This window comes from Pelophylax lessonae (genome assembly GCF_965119305.1).
Source record: "Pelophylax lessonae genome assembly, chromosome: 1".
In the NCBI taxonomy this organism is placed as follows: Eukaryota; Metazoa; Chordata; class Amphibia; order Anura; family Ranidae; genus Pelophylax; species Pelophylax lessonae.
The window spans coordinates 476,404,747-476,422,137 of record NC_138768.1 but is presented as its reverse complement, the minus strand read 5'-3'; the positions used below and the strand labels follow the sequence as shown (position 1 = coordinate 476,422,137).

At 43.0% G+C, this 17,391-nt stretch overlaps 1 protein-coding gene across 8 annotated transcripts in view; it reads right to left on the bottom strand.

The window, feature by feature from the left end:
- Nucleotides 1-17,391, bottom strand: part of APBA3 (amyloid beta precursor protein binding family A member 3) — a gene marked incomplete at its 5' end in the record, with an annotated part of 179,559 nt that overhangs the window by 49,695 nt on the left and 112,473 nt on the right. For 2 of the 8 annotated variants that reach the window (XM_082243765.1, XM_082243768.1), the window contains 4 exons: nt 3,162-3,323; nt 3,722-3,883; nt 3,997-4,083; nt 10,052-10,197. In XM_082243765.1, coding sequence (XP_082099891.1) covers nt 3,162-3,323; nt 3,722-3,883; nt 3,997-4,083; nt 10,052-10,197 — 557 coding nt within the window. The remainder of the gene's footprint in view (nt 1-3,161; nt 3,324-3,721; nt 3,884-3,996; nt 4,084-10,051; nt 10,198-17,391) is intronic. The other 6 variants (XM_082243766.1, XM_082243769.1, XM_082243767.1 and 3 more) reach the window with 5 other exon arrangements.

Sequence of the window (17,391 nt, the reverse complement as noted above, 5' to 3'; positions counted from 1 at the left end):
AACAGGGTGACAACAAGCCAGCCACCCACCACAGTGTTCCAGCAAGCCAGCAACCCACAAATGGGTGACACCAAGCCAGCCACCCACAACAGGGTGACACCAGGCCAGCCACCCACAACAGGGTGCCAGCCAGCCACCCACACTGCCAGGCATCAGCCACCGACCCACAACAGGGTGCCAGCCAGCCACCCACACTGCCAGGCGTCAGCCACCGACCCACAACAGGGTGCCAGCCAGCCAGCCACCCACACTGCCAGGCATCAGCCACCGACCCACAATAGGGTGCCAGCCACCCACACTGCCAAGCGTCAGCCACCGACCCACAACAGGGTGACCGCAGCAAGCCACCCCACAACAGGGTGACAGCAAGCCACCCACACTGCCAGGCGTCAGCCACCGACCCACAACAGGGTGACAGCAAGCCACCCACACTGCCAGGCGTCAGCCACCAACCCACAACAGGGTGCCAGCCACCCACACTGCCAGGCATTAATTAGCCACCGACCCACAACAGGGTGCCAGCCAGCCACCCACACTGCCAGGCGTCAGCCACCGACCCACAAAAGGGTGACAGCAAGCCACCCACACTGCCAGGCATCAGCTATCGACCCACAACATGAAGTAGCAGCATTATATGAAAAGAAAAAAAAGCAGTTTAACAGGTGAACATGCTGAAATGTTCTGCTTTCTGCAGTATAATATTGTTCTACTTAACTGGGAGTATTGAAAAGTGTAGTCGTAACCAGTGTCCACTCCAATCCACTGTCTAGCTTTTTTTCTAGCAGTTTTGCACTGACTGAAGTAGTGAATAAAATCATTGCAGTGAGTGCACTACTGCAGCAGTAGTCCACTGACTCCAGTCCAATCCACTGTCTAGCTTTTTTTTCTAGCAGTTTTGCACTGACTGCAATAGTGATTAAAATAATTGCAGTGAGTGCACTACTGCAGCAGTAGTCCACGGACTCCAATCCACTGTCTATCTGTTGTCTAGCTTGTTTCTAGCAGTTTTGCTGCCACTGACTGCACTGCTGCAGTAGTGATTTAAAATTATTGCAGTGAGTGAGTGCAAAAAAAAAAATGGTACCAGGATGATGCCTCTAGTTGAAGGCATCACCCCGGTACAACCACTTCTGCGAGCCGACATAGAGCTACGTCGATTCCCGGGAGTGGTTAAACAAGATCCTCACCCTACACTGTATGTGAAAAACCTAAGGTCACTTATAGGAGAGCCCCCAATTTGAAAAATAAAATAGCACAGAGTAAATAAAAATGCCAAAAAGAGCCAAATCCTTTATGCCTAATCCCTTTAAAAAGGATGTACCATTGCCGAAAAGCCCTTTGCAAAACTTGTGATTTTGTGAGACATGGCCAAAAAAACGTATAATTGCTCCACCGATTACACTCTTTACTGCCTTACGTGTCCATGCAAGCTCCTGTACAATGGTCACACCATCCGTCCACTGAGACAACGTTTTGGCAAACATTGACACTTTGTCGAAGAGGGATGCGACCAACACAGTGTGCCATGACATTTTTTAGAGTACAATAATACACTACAGGCTTGCAGGTTTGGATTATTGAAGCCATACCCAAACATCTATCTGAAGCAGAATGCTTCTCCAGATTATGCGATTCTGTATCTATACTCTCTATACCCTCTCGCCAAAAGGCCTCAATGAAGAGTTAGAAATTAGTACCCTTCTCTAGCAAAAAATCTGCTAAGTATCTGTGTCCATTAATACATACTTCTTGTCCCTTATTTTGTTTCCAGGTTACACAATTGTTATATGCAGCCTAATATACATTACCTATAATTTACATCAGCTCAAGACATCCTACTGTAAGTAATGGCCATGTTTTGGAAAAATATTCTGGTTATTCTAGACAATAGACCACCATCCTTTATACTGTTGCCCCTTCCCTTTGAGCTAGTCAATTTTTGGTACTCCCTAATATTGAAAGGGGTTTTAGATATCCACCTATGTACACTAGCAGATATAAATTTCTGTAGTGCATATATACATTATTTGAACACCAACAATATTTGCTATAACCGGTTCCTGTGCTATATTTCTAATATATTTTTAATGCATCTCCATCCTTCCTTTAATGCTTTTTATCCAGTGTCCGCATAGCTTGTGAAATTTCATGTTGTTTTTAGTTATTTATAATATTGGTATTGTCCCTTTAAATGTTAAACCTAATGTGTTCTTACTGAGTATTTATATCCGGCTCTTACTAATCTCCGTATCACTTGACAAAGGAGCGCACATGCTCAGTATGAGCCTTGCGCATGCTCTGAAATGCGTTGTGGTTCTTCTCCCTTCCTGGTGATGTCACGCCCAGAGCAGCGCTGCACTCTTAGCTGATCCACCTTCAGCTGCACCCGGAAGACACTGATCTGTCGGCACTCTCCCGTGGTATCGCGGCTGACACATCCTTGGACCAAAGGGGCATTATGCAGGACATGTCACCGGGCTTATAGCCCCCAGATAAGCCCCCTTTTTATCAGCTATTATGCAAGTGTTCACCTGTCTGCCTGCCTGATCTTTAATTAAATACTGCACTTAGAGGTGCTTCTCTTTCTTTTGCATCTCATTCACAGAGCTGGCTTCACTCTCCAGACTTTCCTTGCCCTTAATGCATGTCAACAATGAGACTTTGTACATTGACAGGTGTCACCCGCCTGTTTTATGGACTCAATTTAATGGACTCATTGGACTATTTTTAGTTTTTTAGTCTTTTTTGCTGATGTAATATCTTGCGCGCTAACATTAACCCTCCTTGTAATTAGGTGGTTCTACAATGCATTTACTCAGGGGGGTCTGAATACAAATGCACGCCACACTTTTCAGATATTTATAAAACATTTTGAAAACCATTTATCATTTTCCTTCCACTTCAAAATGATGTGCCTTTTTCAGTTGGTCTATCACATAGAATCCCAATAAAATACATTTACATCACATGCAATGTCTGTGATCTCACAAGTGTGATCCCAGCCTAAATGTGTAGATAAAATCTTTTATTTTTGATTACAAGACACATTTTATAACAGTGATACCAAAGTATGACGTTTACCATTCTGGTAAAACAGGAGGAGATCGCTTCTTTAGGAAGGAACCATTGCCCAAAACCTTAGACTCTATATGCATTCCTACCTCTTTACAGTTGTCTTGCTTGGTAAAGTGGGCAAGATCTGCATTGTACAGTTCAGTCATCCGAGTTTTCTCAGTTTGCTCAGGTTGTACACCTTTAGAATGGAGAAAATTTTGGTATGCCAACGCAAAGGCCTGTCCAATGGCCTGAGCAATGAGTTGTGCCTAATCAGGAATAGTAAAATGTAACTGTCAAAAAATAATAAAAACAACCATAATTTTTACTTACTTTTTATAATGAAATAACCCCCCAAGGAGACTGAATCATAAAGTAACAAGAGACGGAGATATGTATTAATTCTCTATAAAACCCCAAATTATTAAAATCTGGATCAATCCAATAGTGTTATGGGGGAGATACACAAAGAATAATGCAGTTTGTCTAGGCACTGATTACCCCTAAAAAATGCTATACAAAAACACTACATACGATCCTATGTATGCAGAAAAAAAGTAATGCATGCATAAAATAAAACAGAATTAAAGGGGAGTTTTAAAAAATATATCCTTTTTAAATTAGGATATTAAAATGAAGAGTAGCAAGAAATGTTACTGTAACTTACATCCACAGACTGAAAGACATGACATATAATCCTATGTGGTTTTTTATGGGAGGAAGGCTTGTTTGAGCTACGAGGTAATTTTCTGTGTGCCATAATAACCACAATATTACCAATGTCAGCTGTGTAGGAAATTGTCTGTAACGGATGGTCCATCAAGGCTTCCTAAAGTTGCAACAATAAAAATTGTACAAATGACATGAAACCTTACAAGCATTATCCACTACATATTTTATTACTACTTATCGAAGCAAAAAAGGCACATCATAAAATCTAACCTGTGTATTTGCAGTTAATACTTTTACGCGTTGTGTTGAAACCATAACATCTACCTCTGTCATGGGTTGAGACTCTCCATCTGGTGCCTGAGAAGTTACAGAAAAGAAAAAAAAAAAAGAAAAAAATCAAAAGTAGTACTTTGTGGTACAATAATCAAATCAATTATCCCATTTAAAGAGTAACTCCACTTTTGTTGAGAAAAAAAAAAATAAAAAAAAAATAAACCATTCCCCTCTGGGTGATCTCTGTACATCGCATGGATTTGAACAAACTTTGTTGCAGATTCCTAGCTTCTGTTATTCTGAAGAAATCATTGTTTTTTTCCTCTGTGCTGAGTGAGTGTCTAACGGGAGTGGTTTCATAGTTATCTATCAGCTGTGGCAGCTGCAGGGTTCTAATGAGGAAATCTGCTGGGCCTGCATCCTTTTAGACATGCTCCCATTAGGAGTATCTCACCAAAAATGACATTTTTGTTGCAGGGGATACCAGAAATCGGACTTGTATCTTAAGCAGACTTCTGGGAAAATTGGTGAGCCAATCACACAAGCAGGAAATGATGTTTCTGGGGTGTGGTCAGTACACATTCTGTGTACAGAACACCTCCAGGTAGCCATATTGCATTGCATTTTCAGAAAATTACAACAGCTGCAGATTGAAAAGGAAAGGTCATTTTGAAAAACATTCAATTACAATATGATTTATGTCGCAATTGTATATGCTATATTGTTTTTTCTTTATTTGCTGATTTTTTTTCCCGACGAAACCCTTTAAGTTTAACATTGTCAAAAACAACCAGAGAAAGTGCAGCACAAGAACTAGTGTATATTTAAAAAAACAAGTAAGATGCACTTTCAAAAGCTGTGAGTAATAGACTGGAAGAAGCTTGTGGGTATCAATCACTGCCCATCCCCCAAAACTTACCCTTGACAGCAGCAGAACGTGCAGTCTGAGTCAGGTAGACAAAAATAGGCCTCATAACTCTACGGAAAATCCTTTTCTTGGGAGTCCATTATGGGACACATAGTCTAACATCTGGGTTATACTGCAACAAAATACTAAAGGCAACCCCAGGTTAACCCCTCCTACTAACAATAACCTATTATCTGTGTTCGGAACAAAATTTGAAAATAATAAAGAACACATTCCAAAAATGAATAAATCAGCTGCCAGCAGAAAGACAGATATACAGTATAACTCCCAATGCTGAAATGTGAAAAACTGTAGTGCTAGGTAAAGTCTTACTAAGCCCCCGTTCACACCGCTGCAATTTGTCATGCAATTTGACTGTTCCAAATCACATGACATGTCACAACCCATTGTCAGCAAGGGAACAATCCAAATTGCTGTGACTCCTGTCGCAGCGACTTTGAAAAAGGTTCCTGCACTACTTTTTGCCGATTTGATTGCCACTTGCATAGACTTCTGTTGTATGAAGTCACAAGTCGCAATGAAACTGGTCGCGCAAATCGCAATGTGTAGCTTTAAAATCGTGCTGAAGTAACGCAATATCAAAGTCACAGTGGTGTGAACGGGGGCTAAAGGAAATTGTTTTTACAAATTAAAATAACATGGTATACTCCCCTGCTTTGTGCAATAATATTGCACAGATCAGCCCTGAACTACTTCTTCTGGGGTCTCCCACCAGTGACCTTGGCTCTACCAAATCCTCTACCACAATAATCAAAATGTATCACTTTTCCAAAGCAATTCTACAGCATGAGTGAGACTTTAAATGATCGTCCCCAGGTTGAAGGCTAAAGCTTGAGTATGGTATGATTACCATATATGATTAACGAATGGATTCCAGTCACCTCATCTGCTCCCGAAGTCATATTTGGCCATCAACAGAAAAAAGCTCCAAAAGTGGCAATGAACCAATCTTTTTGACTGTAAAAGCCACCTTTAATAGATTGTATATAGCAAAAAAAAAACAATACATACTAGGGCAGCTATCTGTGTGACAAGCATCAAATGTGATGTCAAATGTCAAAAAAAGAAAAAAAAAAAAAAACCTCTGCCCCAACCATTTCATCCAAGGACGACTAGAAAGAAATAGGACTTTGGGCTTCATTGCAAGCAGGCCAGCAGCCATGTGTAAAAGGTGATCGGAGGGCCAACCCAGGAGTTAGGTCTAGAAAAATGGGACTTTTTTTACTCACCATAAAATCCATTTCTCTGAGTTCATCTACAGACACAGCGCTCTGTTAATCATGACTATAGGGTTATCTCACCTTCTGCAGGAGTAGTACTATGCAGAACAAAAAAAAAAAAAAGTTGGCTATGCCCATGAGCCATCCTCAGCTGATATACAGTGCCTTGCGAAAGTATTCGGTACCCTTGAACTTTGCGACCTTTTGCCACATTTCAGGCTTCAAACAAAGATATAAAACTGTAATTTTTTGTGAAGAATCAACAACAAGTGGGACACAATCATGAAGTGGAATGAAATGTATTGGATATTTCAAACTTAGTTAACAAATAAAAAACTGAAAAATTGGGCGTGCAAAATTATTCAGCCCCTTTACTTTCAGTGCAGCAAACTCTCTCCAGAAGTTCAGTGAGGATCTTTGAATGATCCAATGTTGACCTAAATAACTAATGATGATAAATAGAATCCACCTGTGTGTAATCAAGTCTCTGTATAAATGCACCTGCACTGTGATAGTCTCAGGAGGTCCGTTTAAAGCGCAGAGAGCATCATGAAGAACAAGGAACACACCAGGCAGGTCCGAGATACTGTTGTGGAGAAGTTTAAAGCCGGATTTGGATACAAAAAGATTTCCCAAGCTTTAAACATCCCAAGGAGCACTGTGCAAGCGATAATATTGAAATGGAAGGAGTATCAGACCACTGCAAATCTACGAAGAACTGGCTGTCCCTCTAAACTTTCAGCTTATACGAGGAGAAGACTGATCAGAGATGCAGCCAAGAGGCCCATGATCACTCTGGATGAACTGCAGAGATCTACAGCTGAGGTGGGAGACTCTGTCCATAGGACAACAATCAGTCGTATACTGCACAAATCTGGCCTTTATGGAAGAGTGGCAAGAAGAAAGCCATTTCTTAAGATATCCATAAAAAGTGTCATTTAAAGTTTGCCACAAGCCACCTGGGAGACACACCAAACATGTGGAAGAAGGTGCTCTGGTCAGATGAAACCAAAATCAAACTTTTTGGCAACAATGCAAAATGTTATGTTTGGCATAAAAGCAACACAGCTCATCACCCTGAACACACCATCCCCACTGTCAAACATGGTGGTGGCAGCATCATGGTTTGGGCCTGCTTTTCTTCAGCAGGGACAGGGAAGATGGTTAAAATTGATGGGAAGATGGATGGAGCCAAATACAGGACCATTCTGGAAGAAAACCTGATGGAGTCTGCAAAAGACCTGAGACTGGGACAGAGATTTGTCTTCCAACAAGACAATGATCCAAAACATAAAGCAAAATCTACAATGGAATGGTTCACAAATAAACATATCCAGGTGTTAGAATGGCCAAGTCAAAGCCCAAACCTGAATCCAATCGAGAATCTGTGGAAAGAACTGAAAACTGCTGTTCACAAACGCTCTCCATCCAACCTCACTGAGCTCGAGCTGTTTTGCAAGGAGGAATGGGCAAAAAATTCAGTCTCTCGATGTGCAAAACTGATAGAGACATACCCCAAGAGACTTACAGCTGTAATCGCAGCAAAAGGTGGCGCTACAAAGTATTAACTTAAGGGGGCTGAATAATTTAGCATTTTTCAGTTTTTTATTTGTTAAAAAAGTTTGAAATATCCAATAAATTTCGTTCCACTTCATGATTGTGTCCCACTTGTTGTTGATTCTTCACACAAAAAATTACAGCTTTATATCTTTATGTTTGAAGCCTGAAATGTGGCAAAAGGTTGCAAAGTTCAAGGGGGCCGAATACTTTCGCCAAGGCACTGTATTTTCAATTCTGCATTATTTGAACTAATTGTTTATTGCAATTATTCAGATGGCTAAAATGGAGGACATGGGTTTAATATACTCCATAATTGCATTTTTTTGTCTAGTTTCATTAACCACTTAAGCCCCGGAGGATTTGGCTGCTAAACGACCAGAGGGCATTTTGCGATTCGGCACTGCGTGACTTTAACGGACAATTGCGCGGTCGTGCGACGCTGTACCGAAACGAATTTGGCGTCCTTTTTTTCCCACAAACAGAGCTTTCTTTTGGTGGTATTTGATCACCTGTGCGATTTTTTGATCACGCGCTATAAACAAAAAAAGAGCGTAAATTTTGCAAAAATAGCAATATTTTTCCCTTTTTTTTATATGAAATTCCCCCAAAAAAAATGTAAAAATCAAAATTTTTTAATATTTTCGGCCAATTTGTTTTATGCTACCTATGTTTGGTAAAAAAAATCGCAAAAAGCGTATTTTGATTGGTTTGCGCAAAAGTTATTGCGTTTACTAACAAAGGGAAAGATTTTTGTCATTTTTGTTGTTTTTTTTTTTAACGCGTAATGGCGGCGATCTGCGATTTTTTTTGCGGTACTGCGACATTGCGGCGGACAGATCGGACCCTTGACTGACATTTTTGACACTTTTGGGGTTACCAGTGACATTTCTACAGTAATCAGTGCTATACATATGCACTGTTACTGTAAAAATGCACTGGTAGTGAAGGGGTTAACTTTATTTGAGAGGGAGGGGCTGTGTGTGTCCCTAGGGGCGTGATTCTAACTGTGATTGGCTGTGGCTTCAACTGTATGCAGAGTGATCAATGGATCTACATAGTAGATCCATGTGATCAGCTCTCATACAGAGAGGAGAATGACAGGCAGCTTGTTTACACAAGCTGCCTGACTATCTCCCTCTCCCCCGCCGATCGCAGAGTGGCCGGCGGCGATCGGGTCCGCCGGTCACACGCGCGGGGGGGTCCGTGACCACGCGGGAGCGGGAGCGCGCCTCCGGCGGCGCGCGCTCGCTCCCTAAACCCTCACAGGCGAGCGACGTAGACCTACGTCACTTTGCCTGTGAGGGGCTGACCGCCGCCGTAGATAGTCGTGCGGCGGTCGGCAAGTGGTTAAGCATTCTCTGCTGGATCATAGTTGAGCAAGTTGTTATGCTTGAGACTGTATTTTCTATTTAGACACGTAGGGTTCTCCCTTAAAAAGTTTCCTTTCTTCAGCTGCGTTCTCACGAGTATAAAAAAAAAAAAAAAAACGAGATAACATTATTTCTGGGCACGTTGTCTTAGTAGACACCCACAAGGTCACTGTAGGCATAGAACTGTATGGTTTAAAGGCAATTAACATGTGATGTAACTTTATCTCTAAGCTGTATACTAAAGCCAGTGAAAGTTACTGAATAGATGAGAGAACTTTCTTGCAGTCTTTGGCTTCATGTACATTTCTGCTGACAAACGGATGTTTAGGAGCAGTTGGGCTTTTTTTTTAGCAGCCCCTGAACTCTCCTCCGTTATCCTATCTGTCCATGTACACAGACATTTAAAGTCGTTTAGAGGCAGTTGAGTTTAGTGGCATTTTTTGAAAGCAAAAAAATGCGTTCAGATGGATGTTTATTGGCATTCGAAGCGCCAAACGCTTGTAAAAGCATGCAAACGTGTCTAAACGTGGTAACTCACGTTTATAAGCGTTTAGTTTATAGGTGTTTTCAATGGGGATACATTTCTGACCATTTTACAATGTAAAACACTGCTAAAAGCAAACATCGCTAACCGTGCATAAATGCGGCAAAACGGTAATTTTAAACTGTCGGTTACTAGCTGTCAAGTTCCAGCATTCAGAAGAGTTTTTCAAACATCCCGTGTACATGAAGCCTCTTTGCCTTTTCCCTCCCTATGTACACAGCTTTTTTGGGTATTTTTGTGGATATATTTTTTATAGTATAGTATGCAACAGACAGATTCTGAATTTAAGACAGTTATTTAGATTTTTCTTGTAAACTGATATTTCAATGCTATGTACCTTTTGCATTACACATCTAAATTTAGCTCAGATTTTTTTTAATCCATGTCCCCTGAGCACTATTGAATATTATTTTTGTTACTTCCATCTCACCTTTATCCTGTCCACTGCTTCTTGCGCCTGTTTCATTTGAGTACTTGCCATTTGGTGTCTTTCACATTCCAGTTGTGTAGATCCAAGATAACTTGCCCCAAAAATTACCCCACCCAGCAAATCTTCTGGTTCACAAGGGCCTGGAACTGATTAGAATACAAAAAAAAAAAAAAAAAAAAAGAAAAAACATTGTTAGCAATCCTTACCATTAGCATTCTGGAACTGCCCTAAATGGAATGGAAGCTTTTTGCTATTAAAAAAAATCCACATTTAAGATGTATACCATATTTTAACACAAAAAGTAGTGATAAGAACTCTTTATCTAGAGTGGACAAAATAGTATTCGACATAACAGGCGTGATATGTTAGACCAGTGTTTGTCAACCTTTTTTAATTAAAGGCACCCATTAAAATTATGGACAGTCTTGAGGCACCCCATTCCAAAATGTAAAAAACTATTCTATTCTAGTTTTACATAATGCAGCAACATCGACACAAGTAAGACACCCAATGTTAGAGGCGATTCATCTTTCCAAAGCAAATACACTTTTAAAACACTGGTACTATTAGTCCAATGTTTCTCGTCTCCCTCAATCAGGTAATGTGACCCCAGCACTAATGAATAGGGGCAGGGGAGGGTCAAACAAGGATTCTGTGCATGCAACCGTCATCCTCCATTTTAACCAATTCTGGACCAGATGTTTCCCCTTAATGACCAAGCCATTTTTTGCGATTCGGACAATTGCGCGGTCGTGCGACGCTGTACCCATATAAAATTTATGTCTTTTTTCCCACAAATAGAGCTTTCTTTTGGTGGTATTTGATCACCTGTGCAATTTTTCTTTTTTGCGATTTAAACAAGAAAAAAGCGACAATTCTGAAAAAAATAAAAATAAATATTTTTCACTTTCTGCTATAGAACATTCCCAAAAATAATATTAGAAATCAAAAGGTTTTCATCATTTTAGGCCATTTTGTATTCTGCTACATATTTTTGGTAACAAAAAAAATCCCAATAAGCGTATTTTGATTGGTTTGCGAAAACGTTATCGCGTCCACAAACTAGGGGAAAGATTTAAGTCATTTTTATTTTTTTAATTATTTACTAGTAATGGCAGTGATCAGCGATTTTTAGCGGGACTGCAACATTGCGGCGGACAGATCGGACCCAACATTTTTGACACTTTTTGGGGGACAAGTGACATTACTACAGTAATCAGTGTAAAAAATATGCACTGTTCCTGTTCTGACACTGGCAGGGAAGGTGTTAACACAGGGGCGATTAAAGGGTTAAGTGTGAGCCTAGGGAGAGTTTTCAAAGTGTGGGAAGGATGGGCTTGTAATATCAACACAGAGATCTGTGTTCCAAAATAGCAGGAACACAGGGGCTCTGTGTTGATAGCAGAGAGAACAACGGTCTGCTGTGTTTACAACAGCAGACCGCCGCTCTCTCTTCACGGCAATCGCGGGTGCCCAGCGGCTTTCCTGCGAGCGTGTGCCCACAGGCACGTTCCCGGGAACCACTGTACAGGTACAGTGATTCACAGGGACCTACCGCCGTATAACTGCGGCGGCTTGTCGGCAAGTGGTTAACTGATAATGTCATTGGCTGTTAGGACACTGGTGGCTCAAAGGTTGTAATGGTGCACAATAAAAAAATATGTGTTCCACCTACTGACTTGTATACCATTTTTGGACAATTTTTAGGCCTTTTGCCAAGGCACCCCTGAAGGTACCTCAAGGCACCCTGGTTGAAAAAGGCTGTGTTAGACAATGAAGGAATTTTCAAAGCACTTTGCTGTTAAGACTTCTGCCCTTACACTATCCAAAAATTTATTGCCTGGAAGGTTTTATAGGCTAAATTGCACTTCTTTGACATAACATTGTTCTACAACAGCATGTATTGCAGTGCATTAGCTGGAAGTTTTTTCAGTTCCTTTTTGGTCCATCTCCCCACACTGGATGTTCATAGAAAAAACACACAAAAAAATCCTGGTGCTAGAAACTGATTAATCAGAAAACCCAAACACCTGTGTTGTCAAGCTGAATGGGATGGACGATCATAAGTAAAAATGCCAGTTAGTCCATGTCAGGGGTGCAGCTGACCCATGCTCAGATCCAGCTGAGAAAAGTACAAAAACAAAACAAATGGATGGAAATGTAGGCGCTCCCCACAACAAGTACAAGTTGGCACAGAATTCACAGATGAAATGTCTCAATGGTAAAAAATCTAATTTAAAGTAATACAAAACTTGTCATAACATACTTGTCAACAGGATATGTCCAAATGATTGGTGGTACCTGTGATGGAAGTCAGGGAGACAGATGGGAACATCTCATAGGTCTCACAAAGTTGTGGAAACAGCCCAGGGAGCGACCACACACGGGGAGTGAAGGAGAAGGGGATCCGTAGCCTGAGAGTAGTGGGAAAGGCAATCACCCTGTAGAATGAGCCGGCCGCAGCGAGCCGGCGTGTTCTCTCCTCAGCGGTCTCGAGCAGCGCCGGCAGATGACGTCATCGACAAGCGACAATCGGCTCACAGGAATCCATGCCAAGCTGCCGGACGAGATGTGAAGGCAGCTCCACAGTGCTACATGTGCCGCATGCCAACAGACATATCCAGGAGTTGAAGGGGATGGTAGTGGGATTAAAATTGATCGCCACAAGGGGGGGGGGGGGGAAGTGGAAATGAGGAGATTACATGTTTCGGGACAAGCCCTTCGTCAGATCTACTAGAATAGCCTAGAATAGACTACTTTCTTACATACTTTCCTACCAACAGCTCAGTATTTTAGTAAACCATGCAGAGTAACACAAACATGAAAAGGAGGGGAGGGTGGTGTGTGTCCTGAACTCCAAGACATAAATTCCTTAAATTTTCTAAATAAGTTTTACTGCGTCCTTTAGCAAAACTTACAATGGAAATTGACCATAAGGATATGATACAGACAGAAAGCAGAGGAATTGGATTCCAGAATGAAATGCACTACTGATCTAGAGCAGTGAAAAGTCAAACATGTTTAAAATGTAAAATAGGAAGTTGCTAATGAAAAGGACAAGGAACCAATCCCCTGTGATTTCCACATATAGGTAGAAGTCCCAGAATAAAAACATGGTGCATATGCTGAAAGGACTAATTTTCCAAACAAAAAGTCCTTAAGTGGGGTTTGAAAAACGCTCCTAAAAAAAAAAAAAAATAGGGAGATAAATAGGGAATAGGGGAAGCAGGGAGAGAAAAAAAAAAAGGGGGGGGGGAATTAAAAAAGGGAGAAGCTGGAGAATGCTAAATAACTCCAAAGCAACCCTATTGGAAGCGTGCCATTCATGGCATAATATATATATATATATATACACACACATATATATATATATATATATATATATATATATATATATTTTGAATCGAAAAGATGAACCGTTATGTAAAAGATGGTTTTGTTGGCATGAATTTTATATATATATATAAATCATGCCAACAAAACCATCTTTTACATAACGGTTCATCTTTTCGATTCAAAACTGCTGTTAATCACTCATAATAAAACACATTATCGATCAAGTTTATCACAGCTATCCATTGACCAACTGTCGGCGGTTCTGAACCTCTCCATTTTTGCAGAATGCACACACTTTAGTGTTAAAGTGGTGCATCAGGAGGGATTTTTTTCTTATATCTGTGCCTCAAACACATAGTTGGTGGGGGGTGATTATTCCAGGTTGATATCAATTAGGTTGTAGACCGGTCTACCGACAACTTCCCAAAACAGACATATACAACGGCACGACCAGAAGATATGGAAAAAGGTGCCAGTGCCCTGTTGACAGCACCAGCGTAGGGGAGAAACTGGTGGGAAAATTTGAGCAAAAGTGAGGGGTCCTATACTATCAGGCTATGGGGTGAACCATTTTTATTCTGTCTCTTAATATCTAATAGAGGTGGAGGACCTATAAGCAAAGAAGGGGACATGCTCAGTTTATCTGTAAGGAACCTATACAAGTCCCTCTCCCATTTCTGGGGGAGAGTGCAACAGGGAATAAGATCTATAAAGTGTGAAAGGGTGCAAAGTGCAAGAAAATGTATGTTTAAACGAGGAGTTGGTTGAACTGGATAGACTAGTGTCTTTTTTCAACCAGATTAACTATGTAACTAGATCAGAGTCAAAGATACATTCCGCATAATAGTCAAAAATTGTTGTATTTGCATGGCTTGCCAATAGTCCAGTGGAAGGAAGAGTAGGCTGAATTTTAATAGAGGAGAGGAGAGATTGGCGCAATCAGATGATCAGAACTGTAAACAGTTTCTATGCATATAGCTAGGTATGGCAAGGTGGGCTTCAGTGTACAAAGTCCGGTGTGGCTTGCTGAACACTTCGATGGCCGCCTCCAGTAAAGGGTGAAGTAACCCTGTGTGAGCCAAAACAAGAAGAGAAAAGACCGGGCGCCGATCTAAGTGTAGCAATAAAAACTTTTAATAGCAATAGCAAGAGTACTACTCACAGGAGTATGTTAAAAACAGGCATCTCAATAGTGGGTGTGCAGAGTTCGTCCGGGGGGTCCTCCAAAAGTCCTGTTGGAACTGGTGCTGCGAGGGATATGCAGCGGCTTCCTGGTGCGGGACGCGCTGATCTCTCTGTGTTGATCCGGCAGCGTGGGTCCGTAGGATGGAGGGCCGTGGTGTCACTTCCTGGTCGACTCTGCGTGCTTGAACGGCGACGCGTTTGCGGAGCATGCGCTCCTTCTTCAGGCCGTGCAGGGGCCATATTGGATGTGGGCTTTTATGCCAGTAGTGTGGGGAGCTCGGGTACGGTGGCTCGATATGGCAAAAAGGTACTAGCACTGCAGCGGAGCGCCTCGGGGATGTGTGACAGGCAGGGAACAGTGTAGAGAAATCAGGATGAAGAAAAGTGTATGTAGCTTAAAACTTTGATTGGCAACATATGTTGTGAAGTGTCCCGATAGTGTGTGGCATAAGTGTCGGTCTGTATTAGATTTGGGAAAAGGGGATGCCAATTGCCGATGGGTAGGGTTGAGCGAACACCTAGATGTCCGTGTTCGACGGGTTCGGCCGAACTTTAAAAAAAAGTCCGGGTCCGTGTCCCGGACTTTTACCGAACTTTTCCCGGACACCGAACCCCATTGAAGTCAATGGGGACCCGAACTTTAAGGCACTAAAATGGCTCTAAAACACCAAAGGAAAGGGCTAGAGTGCTGCAAATGGCAGCAAAACGTAATTAAGAGCATGGCAAGTGCTCTGCAAACAAATGTGGATAGGGAAATAACTTAAAACAACAAAAAAAAAACAGAAAAATAAAACAATGTTCTTCTTCATCTCTGAAGGACGAGGCCCATATGGAGTAGGAGGGAGGTTGAGGTGGTGGTGGATGTGGCGGTGACATAGGCGTGCGCACAGGGTGTGCTGGGTGTGCCTGGGCACACCCTAATCACCTAGGGCACATAGCATTGCCAGTGAGGAGATGGGAAAGATCTCCCTGGGACCTGCTCTGCTCTATTTCTCCTTGCCTACAGGTACATGGCCCCGATACATTACTCTCCCTGCTGGCAAACACATGCATGTGTATTTCAACTTTGGGGTGCACACCTTAATGCAATAGGCTGCGCACACCTATGGGCGGTGTAGGTGGAAGCGGCGGTGGAGGAGGACCAGGGCCGGATTAACAGCATCATGGGCTTGGTGCTGAGGATTTTGAAGGGCCTTAAGGGCCGTGCCTTGCCATGCACCCAGAGGAGGAAGGGTGCAGCCATGCATGCCTAATTCAACATGGGATGCTGTCTCTGAAGCCCATAAACACATCCATGCATCGCCAACTGTCCCTCCTTGTCCGGCCTTCACGCTGTGTGGGGAGGTTCTGAGGGTGCTGCCTGGGGAAGCGAGCATAGAAGCCAGACTTCTGTGTTTACAAGTGACAGAAGAGCGGTAACAGTGAATATGGCCAACCCGGGGCCTATATAAAAGGTAGGGGCCTGGAGCTGCAGCTCCAATAGCCCCTACATTAATCTGGCCCTGAGGAGGAGGACGAGGTAGCCAACACTGCTTCTTTTCAAAAATTTTAAATGAGGGTACACCCCAAAAGAGTTAGAAAGAGCAAAAATGGAACAATGGGTGGGTAAGGTCGGTATCCATTGCTATTCTGCATAAGGTACGGAAAAGTCCCGTGGGATCCATGCCTGGTTCATTTTAATGAACGTGAGCTTGTCCACATTGTCTCTGGACAGGCGGCTGCGCTTGTCTGTTATAACGCCCCCAGCCGTGCTAAATACCCGTTCAGATAATACACTGGCTGCAGGGCACGCCAGCACCTCCAAGGCGTAAAGGGCAAGCTCAAGCCATGTGCCCAATTTGGAGACCCAGAAGTTGAAGGGGGCAGACCCGTCATTCACTACATGTAGGCGTGTGCACACATACTGCTCCACCATGTTGGTAAAATGCTGCCTCCTGCTAAGACGTTCCATCTGAGCTGCTGGTGCTGCTGTTTGTTGTGGCGTGCTGACAAAGCTTTTCCACATTTCGGCCATGCTAACCCTGCCTTCTGAGGTGCTGGCGGTGCCCTGGTTGCGTTGGCGACCTCCTCCTCCTCCTCCTCTGCCTTGTGCTTCCACTGTGGCCCCGCTGTCAGATGGGAATGCCAGCAGCATGGCGTCTACCAGCGTGCGCTTGTACTCGCGCATCTTGCGATCGCGCTCCAGTGAGTGAATTAAGGACGGTACGTTGTCCTTGTAACGGGGATCCAGCAGCGTGGCCACCCAGTAATCAGCACAAGTTAGAATGTGGGCAACTCGGCGGTCGTTGTGGAGACACTGCAGCATGTAATCGCTCATGTGTGCCAGGCTGCCCAGAGGCAACGAAAGGCTGTCCTCTGTGGGAGGTGTATCGTCCGTGTCCTCTGTATCCCCCCAGCCACGCACCAGTGATGGCCATGAGCTGGCCTGGGTGCCACCCTGCTGTGAACATGGTTCCATCTCCTCCTCCAGCTCCTCCTCCTCCTCATCCTCCTCATCCTCCAGAACTGTGCCCCTGCTGGACAATTGCGTCCCTGGCGTTTGCGTGTGCAGGAACCCACCCTCGGAGCCCCTTGCGAATGACTGCCCTGAAAGCCTTGGAAATGTTACCTCTTCATCCTCCTCCTCCTCCTCATCCTGTGCCACATCCTCTTCCATCATCGCCCGAATTGTTTTTTCAAGGAGGCATAGAAGTGGGATAGTTAAGCTGAGAACGGCGTCATTGCCACTGGCCATGTTGGTGGAGTACTCAAAACAGCGCAACAAGGCACACAGGTCTCGCATGGAGGCCCAGTTAAATTAAATAGCGGAATAGAAAATA